The sequence below is a fragment of the Adiantum capillus-veneris genome, chromosome 2, assembly GCF_014529385.1.
Source record: "Adiantum capillus-veneris isolate H3 chromosome 2, ASM1452938v2, whole genome shotgun sequence".
Taxonomy (NCBI): domain Eukaryota; kingdom Viridiplantae; phylum Streptophyta; class Polypodiopsida; order Polypodiales; family Pteridaceae; genus Adiantum; species Adiantum capillus-veneris.
In genome coordinates this window covers 109,929,901-109,947,350 of record NC_140932.1, presented here as the reverse complement: position 1 = coordinate 109,947,350, position 17,450 = coordinate 109,929,901, and the positions used below count along the sequence as shown (strand labels likewise).

Sequence of the window (17,450 nt, the reverse complement as noted above, 5' to 3'; positions counted from 1 at the left end):
CAACCATAAGGTTTTGTTGAAGGGCAATGAAGACTTGGAGTGTCAGTTAGAAAAGATTCTTTATGATCTAAAATAGTTATCAAGGGAGTGGTATCATAAATTCTACTCGTTCATGCTCTCTCAAGGCTACAAACGTAGCGATATGGACCATTGCCTCTACACAAAGCGAGCTAAAGATGGTAGTTTGCTGATTTTGGTCCTTTATGTGGATGATATGTTAATTGCCGAGAAATGTAGGGATGAGATTTCAGCCTTGAAGTCGGAGTTACATGCAAACTTTGAAATGAAAGACATGGGTGAAGCAAGCCATATCCTTGGCATGCACATTAAGCAAGACAGATGCAAGAAATTGGTCTATTTGTCTCAATCTGAGTACATTGCTAAAGTGCTCAAGCGTTTCAATATGGAGAGGGGGAAGGCATTGAGTACTACATTGCCTCCATATGTGAAACTTTCTAAAAATGATTGTCCTAAGTCTGCAGAGGAAAAAGCTGAAATGGCACAAGTGCCTTATTCATCTGCAGTTGGGAGTTTGATGTTTGCTATGATTGGTACTTGTCCTGATATTGCTTTTGTAGTGGGAGTTGTTAGCAGATATATGCCAAATCCAAGCAAGAAACATCGGGAGGCAGTAAAAGGGGTTATGCGATATTTGAATGGTACAAAAGACATGTGCATTTGCTTTGGAAGAAAGGAAGCATGTGTAATGGGTTACACGGATGCAGATTATGCCGGAGACTTGGACAAGAGAAGGTCCACTTCAGGCTATGTTTTTGAATTCACTGGAGGTGCAGTTTCATGGCGATCTCGTTTGCAAGATTGTGTTACCTTGTCTACTACAGAGAACGAATATGTTGCAGCTTCAGAAGCTTGGAAGGAAGCTATATGGCTTGGTCGGCTGGCAGGAGACTTGGGAATCAATGTTGAGATGCCTGTCTTACATTGTGATAGCCAAAGTGCTATATAATTGGCAAAGAATCCAGTGGATGTGAAGTACCACTTCAATAGTGAGGTGCTTGAGGACAAGCGATTGCAGCTTGCCAAGATTCACACCACTCAGAGTCCTGCTGATCTTCTAACAAAGGGATTACCTTTAGAGCGGTTTTCACATTGTCGGCACTCATGGGCATTGGGTAGATGATCATGGTCATTGTCTACCTGTATTGTATATATATATACATTGTCACCCCAGCTTAAAGGCACAATGTTCTTCAAGTGGGAGGTTGTTTGGGTGGTAAAGCCCAATGTGCCGCGCCTGAGTGTTGGGCGGTCGGAGACTAACCGGGAACTAGCACTGACCATTCGTTCTACATAAAAGAATAAGGACTCATAGCCCTAACACCATTGTGTTTGGAGTCCACCCAAACCTGTGTCTCCTCTCTTCTTCTATCTTCTCCATTGCTACACACGCACACGCTCTCGCACGTGTACTTCATTTAGTATCTATCTTTTTTTGTTTCCCCTAAAGAGAATGATTTCTTGGCACTAGTAGATGCTTTCAAAAGGTTTTGTAGTAGCTTCCTTTTGGCTTTCTTTTCAAGATGTGGGGTGCAACCACACCTCTTGTGAGTTGAGTTATGGAGGTCCACGGGGTATAGATTCTTATTTTCATGTAGATCCAATAAGGAGAATTACTCTAACAAGTACCTATCTTTTACTATTTTTCCGAAAGAGAATACTTTCTTGGCACTAGTAGATACTTTCAAAAGGTTTTGTAGTGGCTTCCTTTTGGGGTTTTTTTTCAATAATGGGGTGCAACCACAGCCCTTGTGAGTTAATTTATGGAGGTCCACGGGGTATACATGCTTATTTTCATGTGGATCTAATAAGGAAAAATACTATAACTAATATTTGTCTTTTTCTATCTTCCCTAAAGAGAATGTTTTCTTGGCACTATCAGATCCTCCTCACCCCCCGTCGATAAGGGAAAATATTCTAACTAGTATCTGTCTTTTGGTATTTTCTAAAAAGAATGCTCTCATGCCCCTCATCTCAGACAAAAAAAAAAGGCCCTCGACACCACTTGTGCGTTCTACTGCTAATCCATGTTCACATGTATACTCACCTATTTCCAATGTCTTTCATGTGTAATGAAGTGTTGGAACTACTTTACTAAACTTTGTTTTTTGTGATTGTTTCAAAGCATGGGACCATGGACTCAATGTCACATTCCAAAACAAAATGTTACGGGGATGGGGAATGCAACACCCCCCCTCCGCCCTCTCTACAAGTTTTGTTGCGATTGGGATTCAGTACGACGGTCTCGTGTTGCACCATAGCCTTATATTTCCATAGACCTTTCGTAGGGGGAGGATCAAAAACTATTTTGGTGTGAGTAACAAAACCTTATTAAATACACTTTAAATCGCTTTTCCAAAGCACCATTTCTCATTATTACTTAGTGTATAGTAGGTGTTTGAGCTCTCGAGTTATTTGCTTGCAAGTAGATGATCGGAGAGCTCAACAACTTTTATATTTTATGTAATTTTGAGACAATAGTTTAAAATAGACAACAAAACTAATCTATTTTTCAAAGCTCCATTAAATACACTTTAAATTAATTTCTCTTTTTTTCTTCGTGTATAGTAGGTGTTTGAGCTCTTTAATCATTCGTGTGCAAGCGGATGAAGAGAGAGTTTAACAACTCTTATGTTATATTCAATTTTGACACAATGATTGAAAGTAGACCTTAACAAAACTAATCTATTTTTGAAGACGCCATAAAATACACTATAAAAACCATATAATCAAAACATAGAGATTTGTCAAAACCAAAAAAAATATTCTATGTATAAAAAACATAGAAAATTGGAGAGTTTCCTTTGTTTTAGCATAAAACTTTCAAAACAACTCACTCTACCTTCATTGGACAGAAAAAAGGTAACCCAAAATCTTATCAAATATATAATATCACTAAAATAGTTGAGAAATAGCTCTTCGATCATCCGCGTGCACGCGGATGATCAAGGAGCTTTGACAAATGTTAATGATGTTGAGATTTAACCAATTTTTTAGGGCACCTTTTAATTTTTTTTGCATAACTTATAGTAGGTGTTGAGATCTCTGATCATCCACGTGCACGTTGATAGGTAGAGAGCTCAATATCTCTTACATTATATGAAAATTGGACACAATAGTTAAAAATAGGTAACAAAAATAATATAGTTCATCTTTCACTTTTTATGGTGTGTTAATTAGAAATAGTGCTCCAATTTAAGGTTTTTTGTAATCAATTTTTATAAACAATATAATGCTTTAGTTTAGCTATTTATCATAAATTTTTTGGTGTTTTGCAAAATTATAATAATCCAAAAAGTGTCGTTCAATCAGAAAGACCTACACACAAACTTGAAAAAGGGTCTCCAGCCTCCCCTTTTTCTATAAATTTGTGTGTTTGTATTATAAGATAGAAGCAGGCATAACATGATGACAGTGTTTCACTTCGCAAAGCAATTGTAGGATAGAAGCATGCAAACAAAGGTTTCACTTGACAGAAAAAAGGGGGACTGCATTCCCCCAATCATCCGCCCTTTTTTTTGTGATAGCCTTTATGCACATATGCATTGTCAAGTAAGAGGCAATGCAAAGAAAAGAAGCTCTACACTGTTTTCAACAAGTAACAAACGAGAGCATCTCTCCAAATGCAATCGCCGATTCTTGCATCTTGATGGCACTTCAAATGATGTTTGTGTGTGCATGACCTTTAACATTGGCGTACACGCAACATTAGTGCATATGACACATGCAAGAAATGTCTTTCTCTTCTTATAGGAAACTAAAGATAGAGTGCTAGTATCGACACACTTGGGAGCCTTAAGTTCTCTCCAATTTATTATAGTAATGGGATACGCATGCATCAATGTAAACAGTAAACCCAGATCTATTTTTGTATATACAACATCCGATGTGCACTTTTTCCACATCTTGCATGTGTCAAATTTGAGCAGCGCCAAATTTAAAAATGGCCATCCCACATAGCACTTCAAATACGAGCTTTCAATATTCTATTGTTGTTGCTATGATGGTCCATGATCAGCAAGTACCTGTGCCTTATAAAAGTAGTAATTTGAAAGGTTTTTATTGCCTGCAAGGCCGCCAACCATTGATAATTATTGACAAATATAACATTAATCCACTGCAATGCAGCCTGTTGTCAAAAAGAGCCACAATATTGCATCGTATAATGATGATCACGAGTTGCAATTATTGTTGCATGATGATGGTGATAAGGAGGGATTGCAATGATCTTGTGCTCTGAGTTTTGGGCTCCCTGGCCTCTTGATCTTAATCCTCATCCGATTGCTAAAGTGAGTCTATACTTCTCAATCACTTAGAAATTCAAGTACGTCGTAGAACTCAGCACACATGATCGTGTCTGCATGTATATTAATATGGTTTGCACGTGGTGCCCCAAGCGAAGGCGTTTCTACTAATATAAAACAAAACTAGTGCGGCCGATCGCCTTCGGCAGCCTCTCTCTCTTTTTCTCTCCCCCTCTTTATCGCGTGCACATGGGCTTCTGTCAGTTTTGGAGTTTAGCTTTCATGTTGCAGATTTCGACACTTGTAAAGGGCTCCCCCTTCCGTCATATTATGTTAGTTTAGATACTTCAGCGAACAAATGTAAAGGTTTGGGAAAAAAAAGGGGGGGGGGGGGGGGGGGGGGGGGGGGGGGGGGGGGGGGGTTGGAGCCTCCCCATCATCAGTGCGCACGACAATCCCCCTTGGAGCCTCCCCATCATCCGTGCGCACGACAATCCCCCTTGGAGCCTCCCCATCATCTGTGCGCACAACAATCCCCCCTCCCCCTTCCTTTATTGGCACTGCCGTAAGGCAGGGTCTATAGGGAGGAAATTTGATAGCATGGCCATAGGAGATTGGGCCAATGAGGAGTGGCCGTGTAAGGGTGTGTTTTTTGGGTGGAGGGCATGGATGTGATTTCTATTTTTGTTGGGTGTATTGGGTGCTATTTGGGCGTGGCAATTAAATTAGTTCCATGTCACACTAGGGCGGACGGACGAGCTCAAGGTGACATGTAGCCAATGGGGAAAGGCACCTTCCTGTCATCACAGGTTCATGCTTTTGAGGCTGAGCTGGCAGTCCAGCGCATGGGCAGTGAAGCATGAAGAACATCCAAGGGGGTAACCTGGTAATGTCGCCCAAGCCGTGCACACACCATTCAGGTTGGTATTCTGGACTGCAACAGCTGCGGAGGAGGCTTCAGTGCTACCATCTCATGTGACTGGGAAGACGGACGGACACACAAGCCTGCTTCTCATGTGCCACCTTAGACATGACCACCAGACTAGTGTGACATGGGCCTTAGCAAGGGCAGCTTTGCACTCATAAATATTTCTCGAAAAATAGGGAAAAAGATCCACTTCTACGCAGCTGCTTGCCGCTTCTCCTCTCTCCCGCTTGTGCTGAGCACATAGGGTAGAGGCGCCACTTGTGGTACGGCCCCCAGGAACAGGACAAGTAAGGCCCTTTTATATTATGTTTGATGACCAGCAAAGGCACGAAAAAGAGAAGCCCAAACGGCTAGCTGATTTGAAATAATGCCATTCCATTGGCCAGTGCATGGGCTCAAGCCTCCGTGGGTGCATTTTACCTCTTTTGGCCCTGGTTGGTGTTCTTATTCATGCCAATTTTTGATACATTGGATTCCGAAAATCGCGCCGCGACTACCAGTTCTTAAACCCGACCAATCCCAAATTATTTCTCTTGAAAGCTTATGTAAAGGCGATTAAAATGAGCTAGGGTAGAGAGAGATTCCAGGTCGGAGGAGAGAGATTCAAGCTCCCCAAGTTACCCGTCCCCCTACTGGCTCCTCTACCCTAAGCACACCCGGTGGCTGGGCAGTCACCCACACACCCTCTACAGGGGCCTCGGCTGATGTGGCCACTCCTTTTTGGGTGACGGTTGCTGCTCCAGCGACCAGAAAAATCAAGCCTGTGATTTCGCAGCCAGCCAGCCAGCCAGCAGATTTCGTCCTCTTGCTCAACACAAAGCTGCCGACTGTGTTTATGTGCTCGGCTTCTTGGGTGGCCGGAGGCAAATGTGGGAGTGACTGTGCTTATGTGCTCAAGCTTGTACGCTAACCACCTGCCATACCAATTTTCTTGAGCGACCTTATGTGCTCAAGCTAAGATCTCCCTCTCTCGTGCCATTTTCCTCCTGTTGTTTTTTTTTGGGTTGCTCTTTTGGACATCGGCTACTCTGCTTCTCATCATCATCATCATCTGCTCAAGTTTGCAAGCAGCTACCCAATATAGATTACTGCATCTCCTGGCCCCCATCATGTCCTCTTCTCATTCTTTCACACTCCATTGCGCTCGAATGCTCTGTTTTCAGATGGCTCACTATCGCCATTGAAACTCCATCAACATACTCAGTTGCTCTGTTTTTTATGCTCCGGTATCTCCATTACATTTGTACCCGTTTGAAAGCACTGTGTGTATAGTTGCCTCTTTTAGCTATTTGCATATGTAGGGTTAGCTGTGTATGTACGTGTACATCTGTTGTAGATTTAGTCGGTTTAGCTCTTGGGAGCCGTGTTTGTAAATACTGTGCCACTCATGTCTTTCTCTTTAGACCTTCACGGAGAAGCTCTGGTTTCCTCCATTGATTTACTTCTCAAGGTTTTCCTTACCCTCGCCCCGTCATTTTTTTCCATTTTTGGCATGTTTGCAAGTCTCCGATCATTTCAAGGAAGCTGTCCAATCAGGTAAACTGCCACCACACCTTTGCAAACCTTTTTTGCTTCTGTCGATCAGAAACTCAATTTCGTTTATCGTCTTTTGGCCTGGGGTTTAATATCAGCATGAGAAGCAGCAACTGTCTATTGGTTGTTCATTATTTCTGCAGATTGAGTAGTAGCAACAATTTGATTGCAAGTGCAACTCAGCTTCATCTATTTTTTTCTGTTCGGATGTATTCACATTCTCTTGACTTGTTCTGTGTTTGTGTGCCTTTTGTTTTGTTTTGTTTTTTTGGGTATCTCTGTTTTTGCAGCATCTGCAAGAGCAGGGCAGCAGATCTCAAGGTGGAGGGCTGATACTTTGCTTTGCAGGGCTGTGTTCACTATGTTTAAAGAGCTTGCACCATTAATTAGATTAATATGTAGTGGGTTTGTTTCTTTATTTCTCCCCTTCTTTATGATTTTCTCATTTTTTGGTTTCCTTTTCCTGGTAGTCCCAGCATTGGTTTTCTTTCATGGAAGAAGAATACAATGAAGAGCTAGAGAAACTGTTGGGGGAGATCCCCAGAGCAACATCGGCACCCCCTCATCTTGAAGAGCAAAGGACAGCTGTTAAAGACCATCATCAGCCCTCATCAAAGCAGGTATCTCAAGTGGATACCCCCTCTGATGAAATGGAAACAGTAAGACATCACCTTTTGCTCTGCACAGCTTATTCAGAGCCCCTACATATGTCACTGCGGATGGGAACTCCTGCATATGATGATTTGCCACCATCATCCAATTCGCTATTCCCCTTTTATGGAGGACTGTCTGCTTCTGGATACAATGCTATGGCTTTTGATAAGCATGTTAATTCCCAATCAAAGCATTCTTTCAATCTTGGTTCTACCTTTATTGGTAGTCTATCGCAGACCTCATCCGGTTATGTAAATTATCCAACTATAGCTCATGTGACGACCTCCTCCAATTTGCAGGGTGAGTCTCTAAAGTTACGCAGACCATGGTAAGGTTACGGATAGTGCTTTATCAAGTGATGAATGTGTTGATGCCACCTCTATACTAGATGCTACACCCTTACTTTCAACATCCTGCTTACCCCCCTCTGCGGTCGTTGAACCCATTTGCGCAAAATGGAGATAATTGCATTGAAAAGGAGCTCCAAAATAATTTAGATAAGTTAGTACTAGATGATTGGCGATTAAGAGATGCGCTTTGTTCACTGTGTGCAGAGCCCCTTGGAATTTCACAGTGCAAAGCAGCTGTCGTCGGAACAGAGCTTTGCCATGCCAGAACCATGTGTATCTAATTTGACAGGTGCAGCATCAATGCACCTTGGGCATCAGAGTTCTTTGGAAAATGGAGCCTTTTTGCCACTTTCTCCAGCAAGTTTTGTCCCTCCTTACTTATTAAACTTGGAAGTTTTATGCACACCGAATGCATGAGGCTGCTGCGCAGCAATAGATAGAGGAACGGGTGCTTTGCCGGCAGCAAGCAAAGGAAGAGTTTCTGCTGAGGCAGCAAAGGCTGCAAGAGCAACAAGCACGGTTTATGCTAGCTTGCAAAGTCAGTGTGGAATTGCATATTGTCGAATGCAACAGTCGTTCAGTACAAGCTCCTAATTTTGTGTTTGATGTTGTTCAACAACAGCTCACCTCAAAGGAAACTCTTGCTGATGCCATTACACCAGAGAGGAACATATTAACCGCGGGGATCTGGGCATTTTTTGTAATGCTATCAAGTGAGGTTCTTGAGAATCCAGGAGTTGTCGATATTTTCTTCAAGGATTCTGCACTAGAGGGGATCTGTGCCCATTTCCTCATTCTCCTATGCCAAACAACAGGATTCCAACAAGTCATCCATGGTTGTTGTCTGAAACTATGAAACTGCTGCGACACCTAAAGGGCCTCGAAATGGGTTGTTTACGCCTATGGGGGTAATGCCACATTGCCGCCCTTGAAGAAAACTTATGTGGCCAATAGTCATGCATCCAGTCACCCTCTTTCCAATGATGCCCATCTGTCTTCTTCAAATCACTTGAGTGATGGACCATGTAGCCTTGCAAAGTGTAAATAGTCAACATCTTGTGTAAATTTTTCAACAAGTCATGCACGGTTGTACGATGCTATTATGGAGCAATGGAACACAGGCTTACTCATCTCAAGCAGAAGTCTATGGGGGCTTGCTTTTTCCAATGTCTCTGGTGCGCGGGGATAGTTGTCAGCCATGTGTTTGAATCGTTTTCTATGTACATGGGGAAAATTTTGACAACTGGTCTTGTGTTTTCGTGAGGCTAATGAAAACATTGGCACTTAATTTTCTTGAAAGTTTGCCAACACCTTCTCTCTCACCCTTTCTATAAATAAAAGGACTGCTTTCTCTTCTCATCCTCTACATTGTGCGTTTGGGATATCATTTCTTACTTTAAAAAAGCCATTTTGACCGGATACCATGAATTACAGGAGAATGTGTAATATAGACTAATGTTTCATTGTAATGGCAAAAGCGAAGCATTCAAGTGGAGAAAAAAAGGATGCACAATGTCGTAGAGGCTTTAATGAACTAGAGAGACTTACTCAGATACATTGAGTGTTCATAAATTTTCTTGGCGGTTCCAAATGGAAGAGGGCAACGAAAGTTAACTTCATAAATGTAGGAATGTTAATGAGAACTAAAGTGGTAACGGGAACGAGCAAAGCTATGGAATATTAATGGGAGATTGGAATGGTAAGGGGGGGGGGGGGGTCTGTTTACCATTTAGAGGAGATTGGGAACATTGGGGAGCTAGTCTTCAATGCCTTGAGGACTACCCAAAAAAGCTACAAGGTTAAACCAGCAAGTCACTTGACATGGTGGTAAAAAATTTCAACTATATCACAAACTATGTGAAGACAACAAACTTGGACTGAAAGAGAACATTGGAGGCAAGCCACATTTGGGTGGAGTTTACCTCTCAAAGATAATGGCCCCTCCAATGGGTGCCCCTTGCGATACTTCTTTGTTTAATTAAACCAAGCTGTAGGTTACAATTTCTAGTGTGAGCCCGCTTACATAATCTTAGTGCTAGTGGCATCTGGCCTTATAGACACTTGGCCTTAAAAGCAGCTCATTTATTGGCTATTTTTACAAGTGCTCGGAAGCATACACAATGTCAATTGATATCAGTAATTGGTGACCAATGGGAAAGATGCCACTTTACACAATGTCGTACACTTGCCACGTTAGCTTTTATGCCAACAATTGTCACAAATAGGAGCATATACCAATAATAAAAAAAGATGAAAATCAATAGACTTTCAACCAAAAGAGAGCAGGGAGAAGGTCGACATAGTATTGTGACAAGAAGTGTTGAGAGTTCAACATCTAGTGGATTCGTCTAGTTGATCCCTCTCCTAGGGACGGGTGTTAGGGAGTGAGGGCTATTTTGTGGCTGTACCCGGCAGAGTGAGGTAGATTTCTCATGTCAGGCTGTGTCTAGCCATGTTTAGCTTGGGTTTTAACTTGGTTCCATGGTCTTTTGTGGTCCTCCAAGCTGGGAATATTATTCCCTAGCCTTATCATATTTTTCCCTCATGGGCCTCCGATGCTCCTTTCTTGACTCTCCCAACATATCATAGATAAACTACCAATAACTACATACATAAATTCACTTGACCACAGATAGATAGATTAGAAAAAAGTGAAAGACAGTTGAAACAATGACTACGACTTATAATACTATATACTATCAGTACAAAAAAAAGACCATTTTTTAATACTACTTAAAACAATATAGAACAAAAAAAATGATCCTTCTTTGCTCTAAGAGATTGTATTCTTGGATTTTTTCAAAGTGTCTTTGATTAATTTGCGAACACAATTTGCTTCCTTGACATATATATCAGTATTACGAACTTACATTATTGAAGATTACAATATATCATTTAATAAACACACAAACTATTGCTCAAGACAAAGAAAATTTGTTTTACGACCATTGAAAGTAATAATTTTAATTTATACTATATATCTCACATTTTTGCCCGATCGTGTCATAATTATTAATCTATTGTGTTCAACTTCCTCTAAAATAATATCGCACCAATACAAATTTATTTGGTATGAACATATACAAAAGTTTTTGAAAAACAATGAGCAAGTCTTTCAAATATAAGACAAATAACAACAATACTCTTTTGAGCTACTACACAATAAACTTTTTTAAGTAAATACACAATCACTATTTTAAATTTTAAAAAAAAACTTTGGAATGAACTAGAAAAAACCAAACAACTTCAAACAAAGTGCAACAAAACCATGAGGAATGCTCCGTTTCTCTAATTGTATCGATAAGCAATCTTTCCATGACAAAAAAAACTCAAAAAACGTACATATTGCCTCATTCATTGTACAATATGTATAAATACTACTCGTACCCCATCCTTACTTATAGACTTTGGGCTTTGCATGGCTCTATCCATATGAATATCATAGTTGAGAAGAATCCATCTGCAAGATTTTTAAAATAGCAAAAACATGATAGTATCATAGCATTGAGACATTTGAAATCCAAATGAAGATTCTCAAAATGTACGTGTGAATATGGTCATACAAGTGGACTCACCATTTAAATGAAGATAGGCATCTTGGTAATGTAGCAGCTATGAAGAGACAATGAAACGTAAGTATCAAAGAGAAGTCCCTCCTCTTTTATAAGCATTCTCTCATACTTAAAGATGTTTGCTACAATTCTCATGTAGAGTCTAGTAACAAAATCCATTTGTTTCGTGGTGCAAAGCTCAACTCTCAAAACATAGTTATAAACGTCTATTAAATCACTATCCAAGTAAAGACTTCATGGAATAGCCACAAGTGTTGACATTTAGCATGACACCTCCCAACAAAAATCCATCTGCCATTTGAGATTGTAAACAACCAAATATGGAGTAATAAAGATTTCACAAAGCTGCCACGACCAAAGAGTCTCCCTCAAGAGATTATTGATCTTGCCGTTGGGCCCATCCACAAAATCAAACTATCATTTGGAGATACAAAGCCTTGAAGATTGGTGCCCCAAAAAAACTTAGCTACTATAGCTCACTTTTTGTTGTACAAAAACATAGAAATCATTAGATTCATGAGTTTCAATAATGTATATGCAGAAAAGGCCCCGTACCTGAAAGATGTATCACTTTTGGTCTTTATTTCCCACTGAAGAGAACAAGCCACAAAGTGCTTATGTATACATATCTAGTTTCCAAGTTTCCTGTTGTTCTAGTGAAACTGGATTTTAAATACGCTATTTTCGTCAATGATTTGCTACAATGCTTTTTGACAATGTCCTTTTTGTTCATATCATTTGAGAAATAATTATTGGCAAGGTACAGTAATTGATTATGTAATTTGTATTTTGAACTCTTTTGATGGAAACTTTATGTAACTAGTAAGATAGTTTGATGTTACAATTTGACTATGTCGGAGGCTGTGCACGCCTAATTTTCCACAATATTGGAGGTACAAGTATCTTACGTCATATATTTTATGAAGTACAGCCTTCATATTAACCACTCCCAGATACACCAATTGATCCCCTGCTTGTAATAATATACTCAAGCCTGTAGTTGTCCTTCTCTAATATCTCCTTAGCATTCATAAATATTGGTTCATATCTTTGAATATTTTCTCTCTTAGGGCATACTTTTCAATAAGTTACTAGTGTAAATCACATTAACTGTTCAAGAATACTCATCAAAACTTTGTTCTATGCCATGCATGCTTTGAATTATCACATTGTGATGATATCTCAAAAGCAATATATCCATCATGCTATAATCGAAGATCACAGACTTGGATTACTTCTCAAACTTGACTAAATACAACGGTAACTGGTATGCATTGACAAGCATTCAATGCTATCAATAACACTTGCCTAGTGTTGTGTGCTATCTCAGAGGTTCTTTTTAATAAATATTAAGCTGTCAATTCAAGCGAGACCTATTCTTGCTTAGAATATATACCTGCCAATATTCTTGACCTGTTCACTTCATAAGAATTTAGTATTTTTCGAGACCTATTTACTTAGAATATATATCTGCCAATATTCGTGAACTATTCTCTTTCATAAACCAAAATTTAATATTTTCTTAGATCACAATTTATATCATTTGCTACTATGAGCCGTCGAGCACAGTTCAATATCATTTTGATCCAACAATTTCAAATTTTACTTTAAGGCAGTGCCCTTGTCTACAGTAGACGACCTTGTTTTTTAGATGCGCGAACGATGATGAGGGCGTGCAGGGCTGGCACTTCATTAGGGCTGGCACCCAATGAAGTGCGTCCAGCCTAGTGAAGTGCGTGATGAAGGCGCGCCGCTCCTATACGGTTAGACCGCTGATTTGCTGCTCGCGAGCTTTGACCATGGCCAGCAACAGCTTGAGTCCTTGCCCACAGCACCCTCGTTCTCTAGTAGTGCCACTAGCTCCTCTTCCTGCTGCGCCTTGAAGTCGTCTATAAGCTCCAACCAGTAGCCACTGAGTAAGAAGTCAAGCTCGACATGGAGCTTGTCAGCCCAGAGTTGGCACCCTCTGATAAGGAGGTGGACGAGGGCGGCCTAGTCATTGGTGGGGTTGGCACGGGGGCAATCTAGGAGGAAGTCAGAGAGGATGTATCGGAAGGTGACACCCATGGGAGACTTGGGCCCCATCCTTGCCCATCGTTCCAGCAGATCCAGAGACCATTGGCAGTTGAGTAGTAGGAAGCTACCCACGTTCAGTCCAAGCCAGCTGCGCTTCTCGAAGATGAGGCTCTCCCACCCATGCACCACCAAATTATAGTGCCCATAGTGCTCAAGCGGGATCTTGAACTCCATGTCCATGATGATGCCGTCTGCGTCCACCCACCATATCCACTCCACCTTGGGATGCGCCATCAGGGTGGCACTCACCACTGGCAGCTTTGCCTAGAACGAGGGCATGTGCAGATCCAGTAGCGCCATGAATTTTGTTGTAATCCACCTTATTCTTGAAGCAGCGTAGTAGCAGGTGGTCACATTCCGCGTTTGGGCAGGGCGATGGTTGTGTTCCCGTGAGGATAAACACCTGCTCTTGCTTCACCTCCAGATGCTCTGCAACCCATTTGAGGCGTTTGCAATCCCAGTGCCTAATCAATTTCTCGAGGTTGTATTCAGGGATTAGCGCCTCATCCTCCTCCTCCTCCTCCTCCTGTCAGCACCATCTCCTCTTCACGATCGGCTTGTGAATCCTTTGTGCTGCTTTCTTCTTTACTAACAACGATGTCCGTGAATGCAGAGGTTTTTTCCAATTCAGCTTATGTGTGGGGCTTTTCTATCATGGATGGATGGATTGATCTAGCCATTGGCGTAGCTACGGCACATTTTCCAAAATGCCCTGCTTCTGTTGTCTCTTAGGGACCACCAACTTGCATGTCACCCACTATCGTAAGCAGTGAAAAGAAGAACTCCGCAATCATTCCTTATAATTAGGCCTAAGAATCTTAATTTAAAGCATTATGGAGCCGATTAGGGGTTAGCAAAAATTGCCATGGAGGAGGAATTGACGATGGAGGTACTCTTGTAGCCATATTCATTCGTTGGATTAAATTGAAGCTTGCAAGTAATCATGTCCCCTACTCTCGTGTCTTAACCTAGAGTAGACATCATCCCATCAGCTCTCAAGGCAGGTGGTCATCCTAATCACCCTCCCCCTCCCCTATCAAGTGCCTAAAATCTTGCAGCTACCTGCTAACGCTTACTTCTCCAGTGAAAATTTTCCATCATCAACCTATCGACATGGCAAGCTCATTGAAGACACACACACACCTAATCATCATCCGCCTCACCTTATAACAAGTGGCTGAAAGCTTATAGCTCAAGGGCCAAGGCTTGGTTGAATGCAGTGCGTAGTTGGCAAGGTGGTGTGGATGTGGTAGCACACATTAAATCAAGGCGATCGTGGCACATAAAATGCCTTGAGACATAAATAGGTCTTCAAGCCATGGATGCTTGGAAATGCCACCACTTGGATCCTCAAGGCTTCCTTTTTCTAGAATATAATATAGTATAACATATATATTTCAAAGATAGTTGCATTGGCTGTTGGCAAGTCCAGTATGCAATCATTTTTATGTTGGATCATGCCTATGATTGCAATTTATAATGGTTTTATGGACAATTTTATAAGCTACTCCAACATTGTTATTGTGTATTCCTCTCAATAAGATTGGCAAGCATGCACTGTTTTGTTGCTTTAATGACCCATCTTTCAATGCTCATCATGTCATTGCTGCAAGATTATTAAACTCTCACCAATCTACGTGCTATAGGAAAAACCTTTTCTCTATGCAATTGACTACCCGCTTTTTGACAATACGTGGCATTAGGCAAGATGTTGATATGGACGCAATGATTCAAGATGATATAGCTAGTTGGGGGATGTCAAAGAGTGTTGTGCAATGACTCATATGCCTTGGACAATATGTGGCATTAGGCAAGATGTTGATATGGATGCAAGGATTCAAGATGATATAGTTAGTTAGGGGATATTAAAGAGTGATGTGCAAAGCCTTGGACGACTCATATGCCAAATGTGGTGTACATCAAAAAGCGCAAAAATTGGTTGATGAGGTTCATGTCTAGGATGCAGTCTCTTAACACACATTGATTGCAAGATGTCATAAAATCTAATATCTAACCAACCCAAATGATTTTGTCATATTAAACTGATCATTTATTTAATACGGGATAATAAACGGGAACAAGGATTAGAATATAGACATGTGCTTATGGATCTATCTCAACACGGGGCCAATGGTAAAGGGATCCAAATGAGAGATGGTCTGTCAAAGAGCAAGGCTAGCTAATGGACCTTACAAGACCTTAGGGTTAGCTTCATTAAAGACCTCCAATAGTTAGTGTTAAAAGTCCTCTGACCCTAGGCAAGCTAGGACTGAGCTTGAGGTGGAAACCCGACCTAAGCTTGAGATGCTTGTCGTGCTTGCTAACTAAAGTGCTTGAGGTGCTTGTCGTGCTTGATGACTAAGGTGCTTGAGGTGCTTGTCATGCTTGATGAGGAAGGTGCTTGAGAAGCTTCCCATGCATGGGGGGTAAGGTGCTTGAGTTAAAAAGAGACCCTACAAAGGAGGGGGAATGCCCTGAAGTTAGGGGAATCTTTGACTAGCCAACCTCCCACTAACCCAAAGGGCACCCCCTTTTTCTCAAGGGGCACATGGACACATGTCAGACTCTCTCTATGCTTAGTCACATGGTGTGATTGAATGCTATTGGCTAAGCTAAAGAGGGGTCCAATGAGCTTCTAGTTCCATTCACAAAATATCTAGATATTTGCAGGCTCTCTCTCTCAAAGGGGTTAAGAGGACACTTGTCCAAATACTACCCATGTACTTGAAATGCAAGGTGCATACGATTGGCTAGGGGGAGAGGTGTCCAATGAGCTTGAGGCATGAGCAAAAAGGAGGGCTCGCCCAAAGCAAGCAAGGGGTAAGCTTGGGGGGGAGGGAGGGTATACACCTCGTGAAAGTAGAGGAACTCCACCTCCTTTTCCAAGCTTGTTGTGAAGTGAGAGCCTACACCAACACTCTTGGCTATGGAATGCAAATCCAACCAAGAGCCATGCTTCAATGCTTAAGCTTGCCATCTTCTCCATCTTCATTACTATGCTATTATGTATGCTAGCAAAAAGAGTGATGATAAGTGAGGAACTATTTCTTTCTCCTATGGAATGTTTTCTTCTTCCTCTTCCCTACCCTCATTCCCCGCTAGCTCTCTCTACCTTCGAAGGTGTTTGAAGCCTTGGGACTGAGGCTTGGGATAGTTAATGCTTTCTACAAATTTTATGTTATGCTTGTGATGCATGAAGCTTTCCATCTTCATTGCATCACCTAGGTCACAAGGAACACAAAGATTGTATTGTACCAAGTCTCTCTTGATGGGAGAAACTATAATACAAATGCCTATTGGAGGAGGGACCGACTCCGTATGAATCCAGTCCTCAACTGTTGTCATGTTCTCTAAACTCTCTCTCTTGCAAAAGTAATGTTCATGCCGAGTTAACCAAGTACCTATGTATGCAGATGTAGAGCATATGAGGAGATTAGAGGCAGAATCCAGATATCAAACCTTGTTCGAAGAGCAGCTCACTCTACATCAAATTCTTGAGTCCAGAGACCCAACGACAGCTGGGCCGTTTCCTTTTAGTGACACAACAACACTGGGACACTCCTTTATACACTATCTACTACGAGAGATGAGTGACAGACACAACTCACAAACTTCTTTCAACGGACCACCACACCATCACCCCCGACCACACAAAGAGGGGTCACTCTACAGCAGGCTGAGGAGATCCGAGCTCACAGACGCCATGGACGAATGACACCACGACTACATCAGAGAGAGAGAGAGAGAGAGAGAGAGAGAGAGAGAGAGAGAGAGAGAGATCCAGGAGCGCTACTACAGATCCCTGGAGGAGAGGCGCATCCGGGCCTTTGCAATTTTGACCGCCATCTTGCACGGATTGTTCACACCGGCTCATTCTAAATATCGGACTCTCAAGGATGTGGCATCCTTGAGAGCTTGCCATGTGGCCGCAGGGACAACCTGCTTAGTAGGTGAACCGGTCAAGAGTTGGTTCATTCGCGGTGAGGTTCATTCACCAAAAGTGTTTAAACACAGATTGTGAATGAGCACGGTATGAGTGAGCACGGGGCTGGTCTACACAGCCTGAAGTTTGAAC

General features: G+C 41.7%; 1 protein-coding gene across 2 annotated transcripts; it reads left to right on the top strand.

Moving 5' to 3' along the window:
- Nucleotides 1-5,796: 5,796 nt before the first annotated feature.
- On the top strand, nucleotides 5,797-9,020 carry LOC147463385 (uncharacterized). 2 transcript variants are annotated; one of them, XM_086488619.1, is made up of 4 exons: nucleotides 5,797-7,343; nucleotides 7,932-8,000; nucleotides 8,191-8,265; nucleotides 8,350-9,020. In XM_086488619.1, exons 1-4 carry the CDS (start codon nucleotides 7,215-7,217, stop codon nucleotides 8,581-8,583), a joined length of 507 nt encoding a protein of 168 aa, XP_086344745.1. In that variant the 5' UTR covers nucleotides 5,797-7,214; the 3' UTR covers nucleotides 8,584-9,020. The 2 variants fall into 2 exon arrangements, with proteins under 2 accessions (XP_086344745.1, XP_086344737.1); XM_086488611.1 differs by lacking the exons at nucleotides 8,191-8,265; nucleotides 8,350-9,020 and having other exon boundaries at nucleotides 5,797-6,726; nucleotides 7,194-7,677; nucleotides 7,932-8,142.
- Nucleotides 9,021-17,450: the final 8,430 nt, after the last annotated feature.

Bases quoted from the DNA above. Each gene is read 5' to 3' on its own strand.
- LOC147463385 (XM_086488611.1), top strand. From the start codon at position 7,215: ATGGAAGAAGAATACAATGAAGAGCTAGAGAAACTGTTGGGGGAGATC. The intron at 7,678-7,931 runs GTGAGTCTCTAA...CACTGTGTGCAG, and splicing joins GACCTCCTCCAATTTGCAGG to AGCCCCTTGGAATTTCACAG.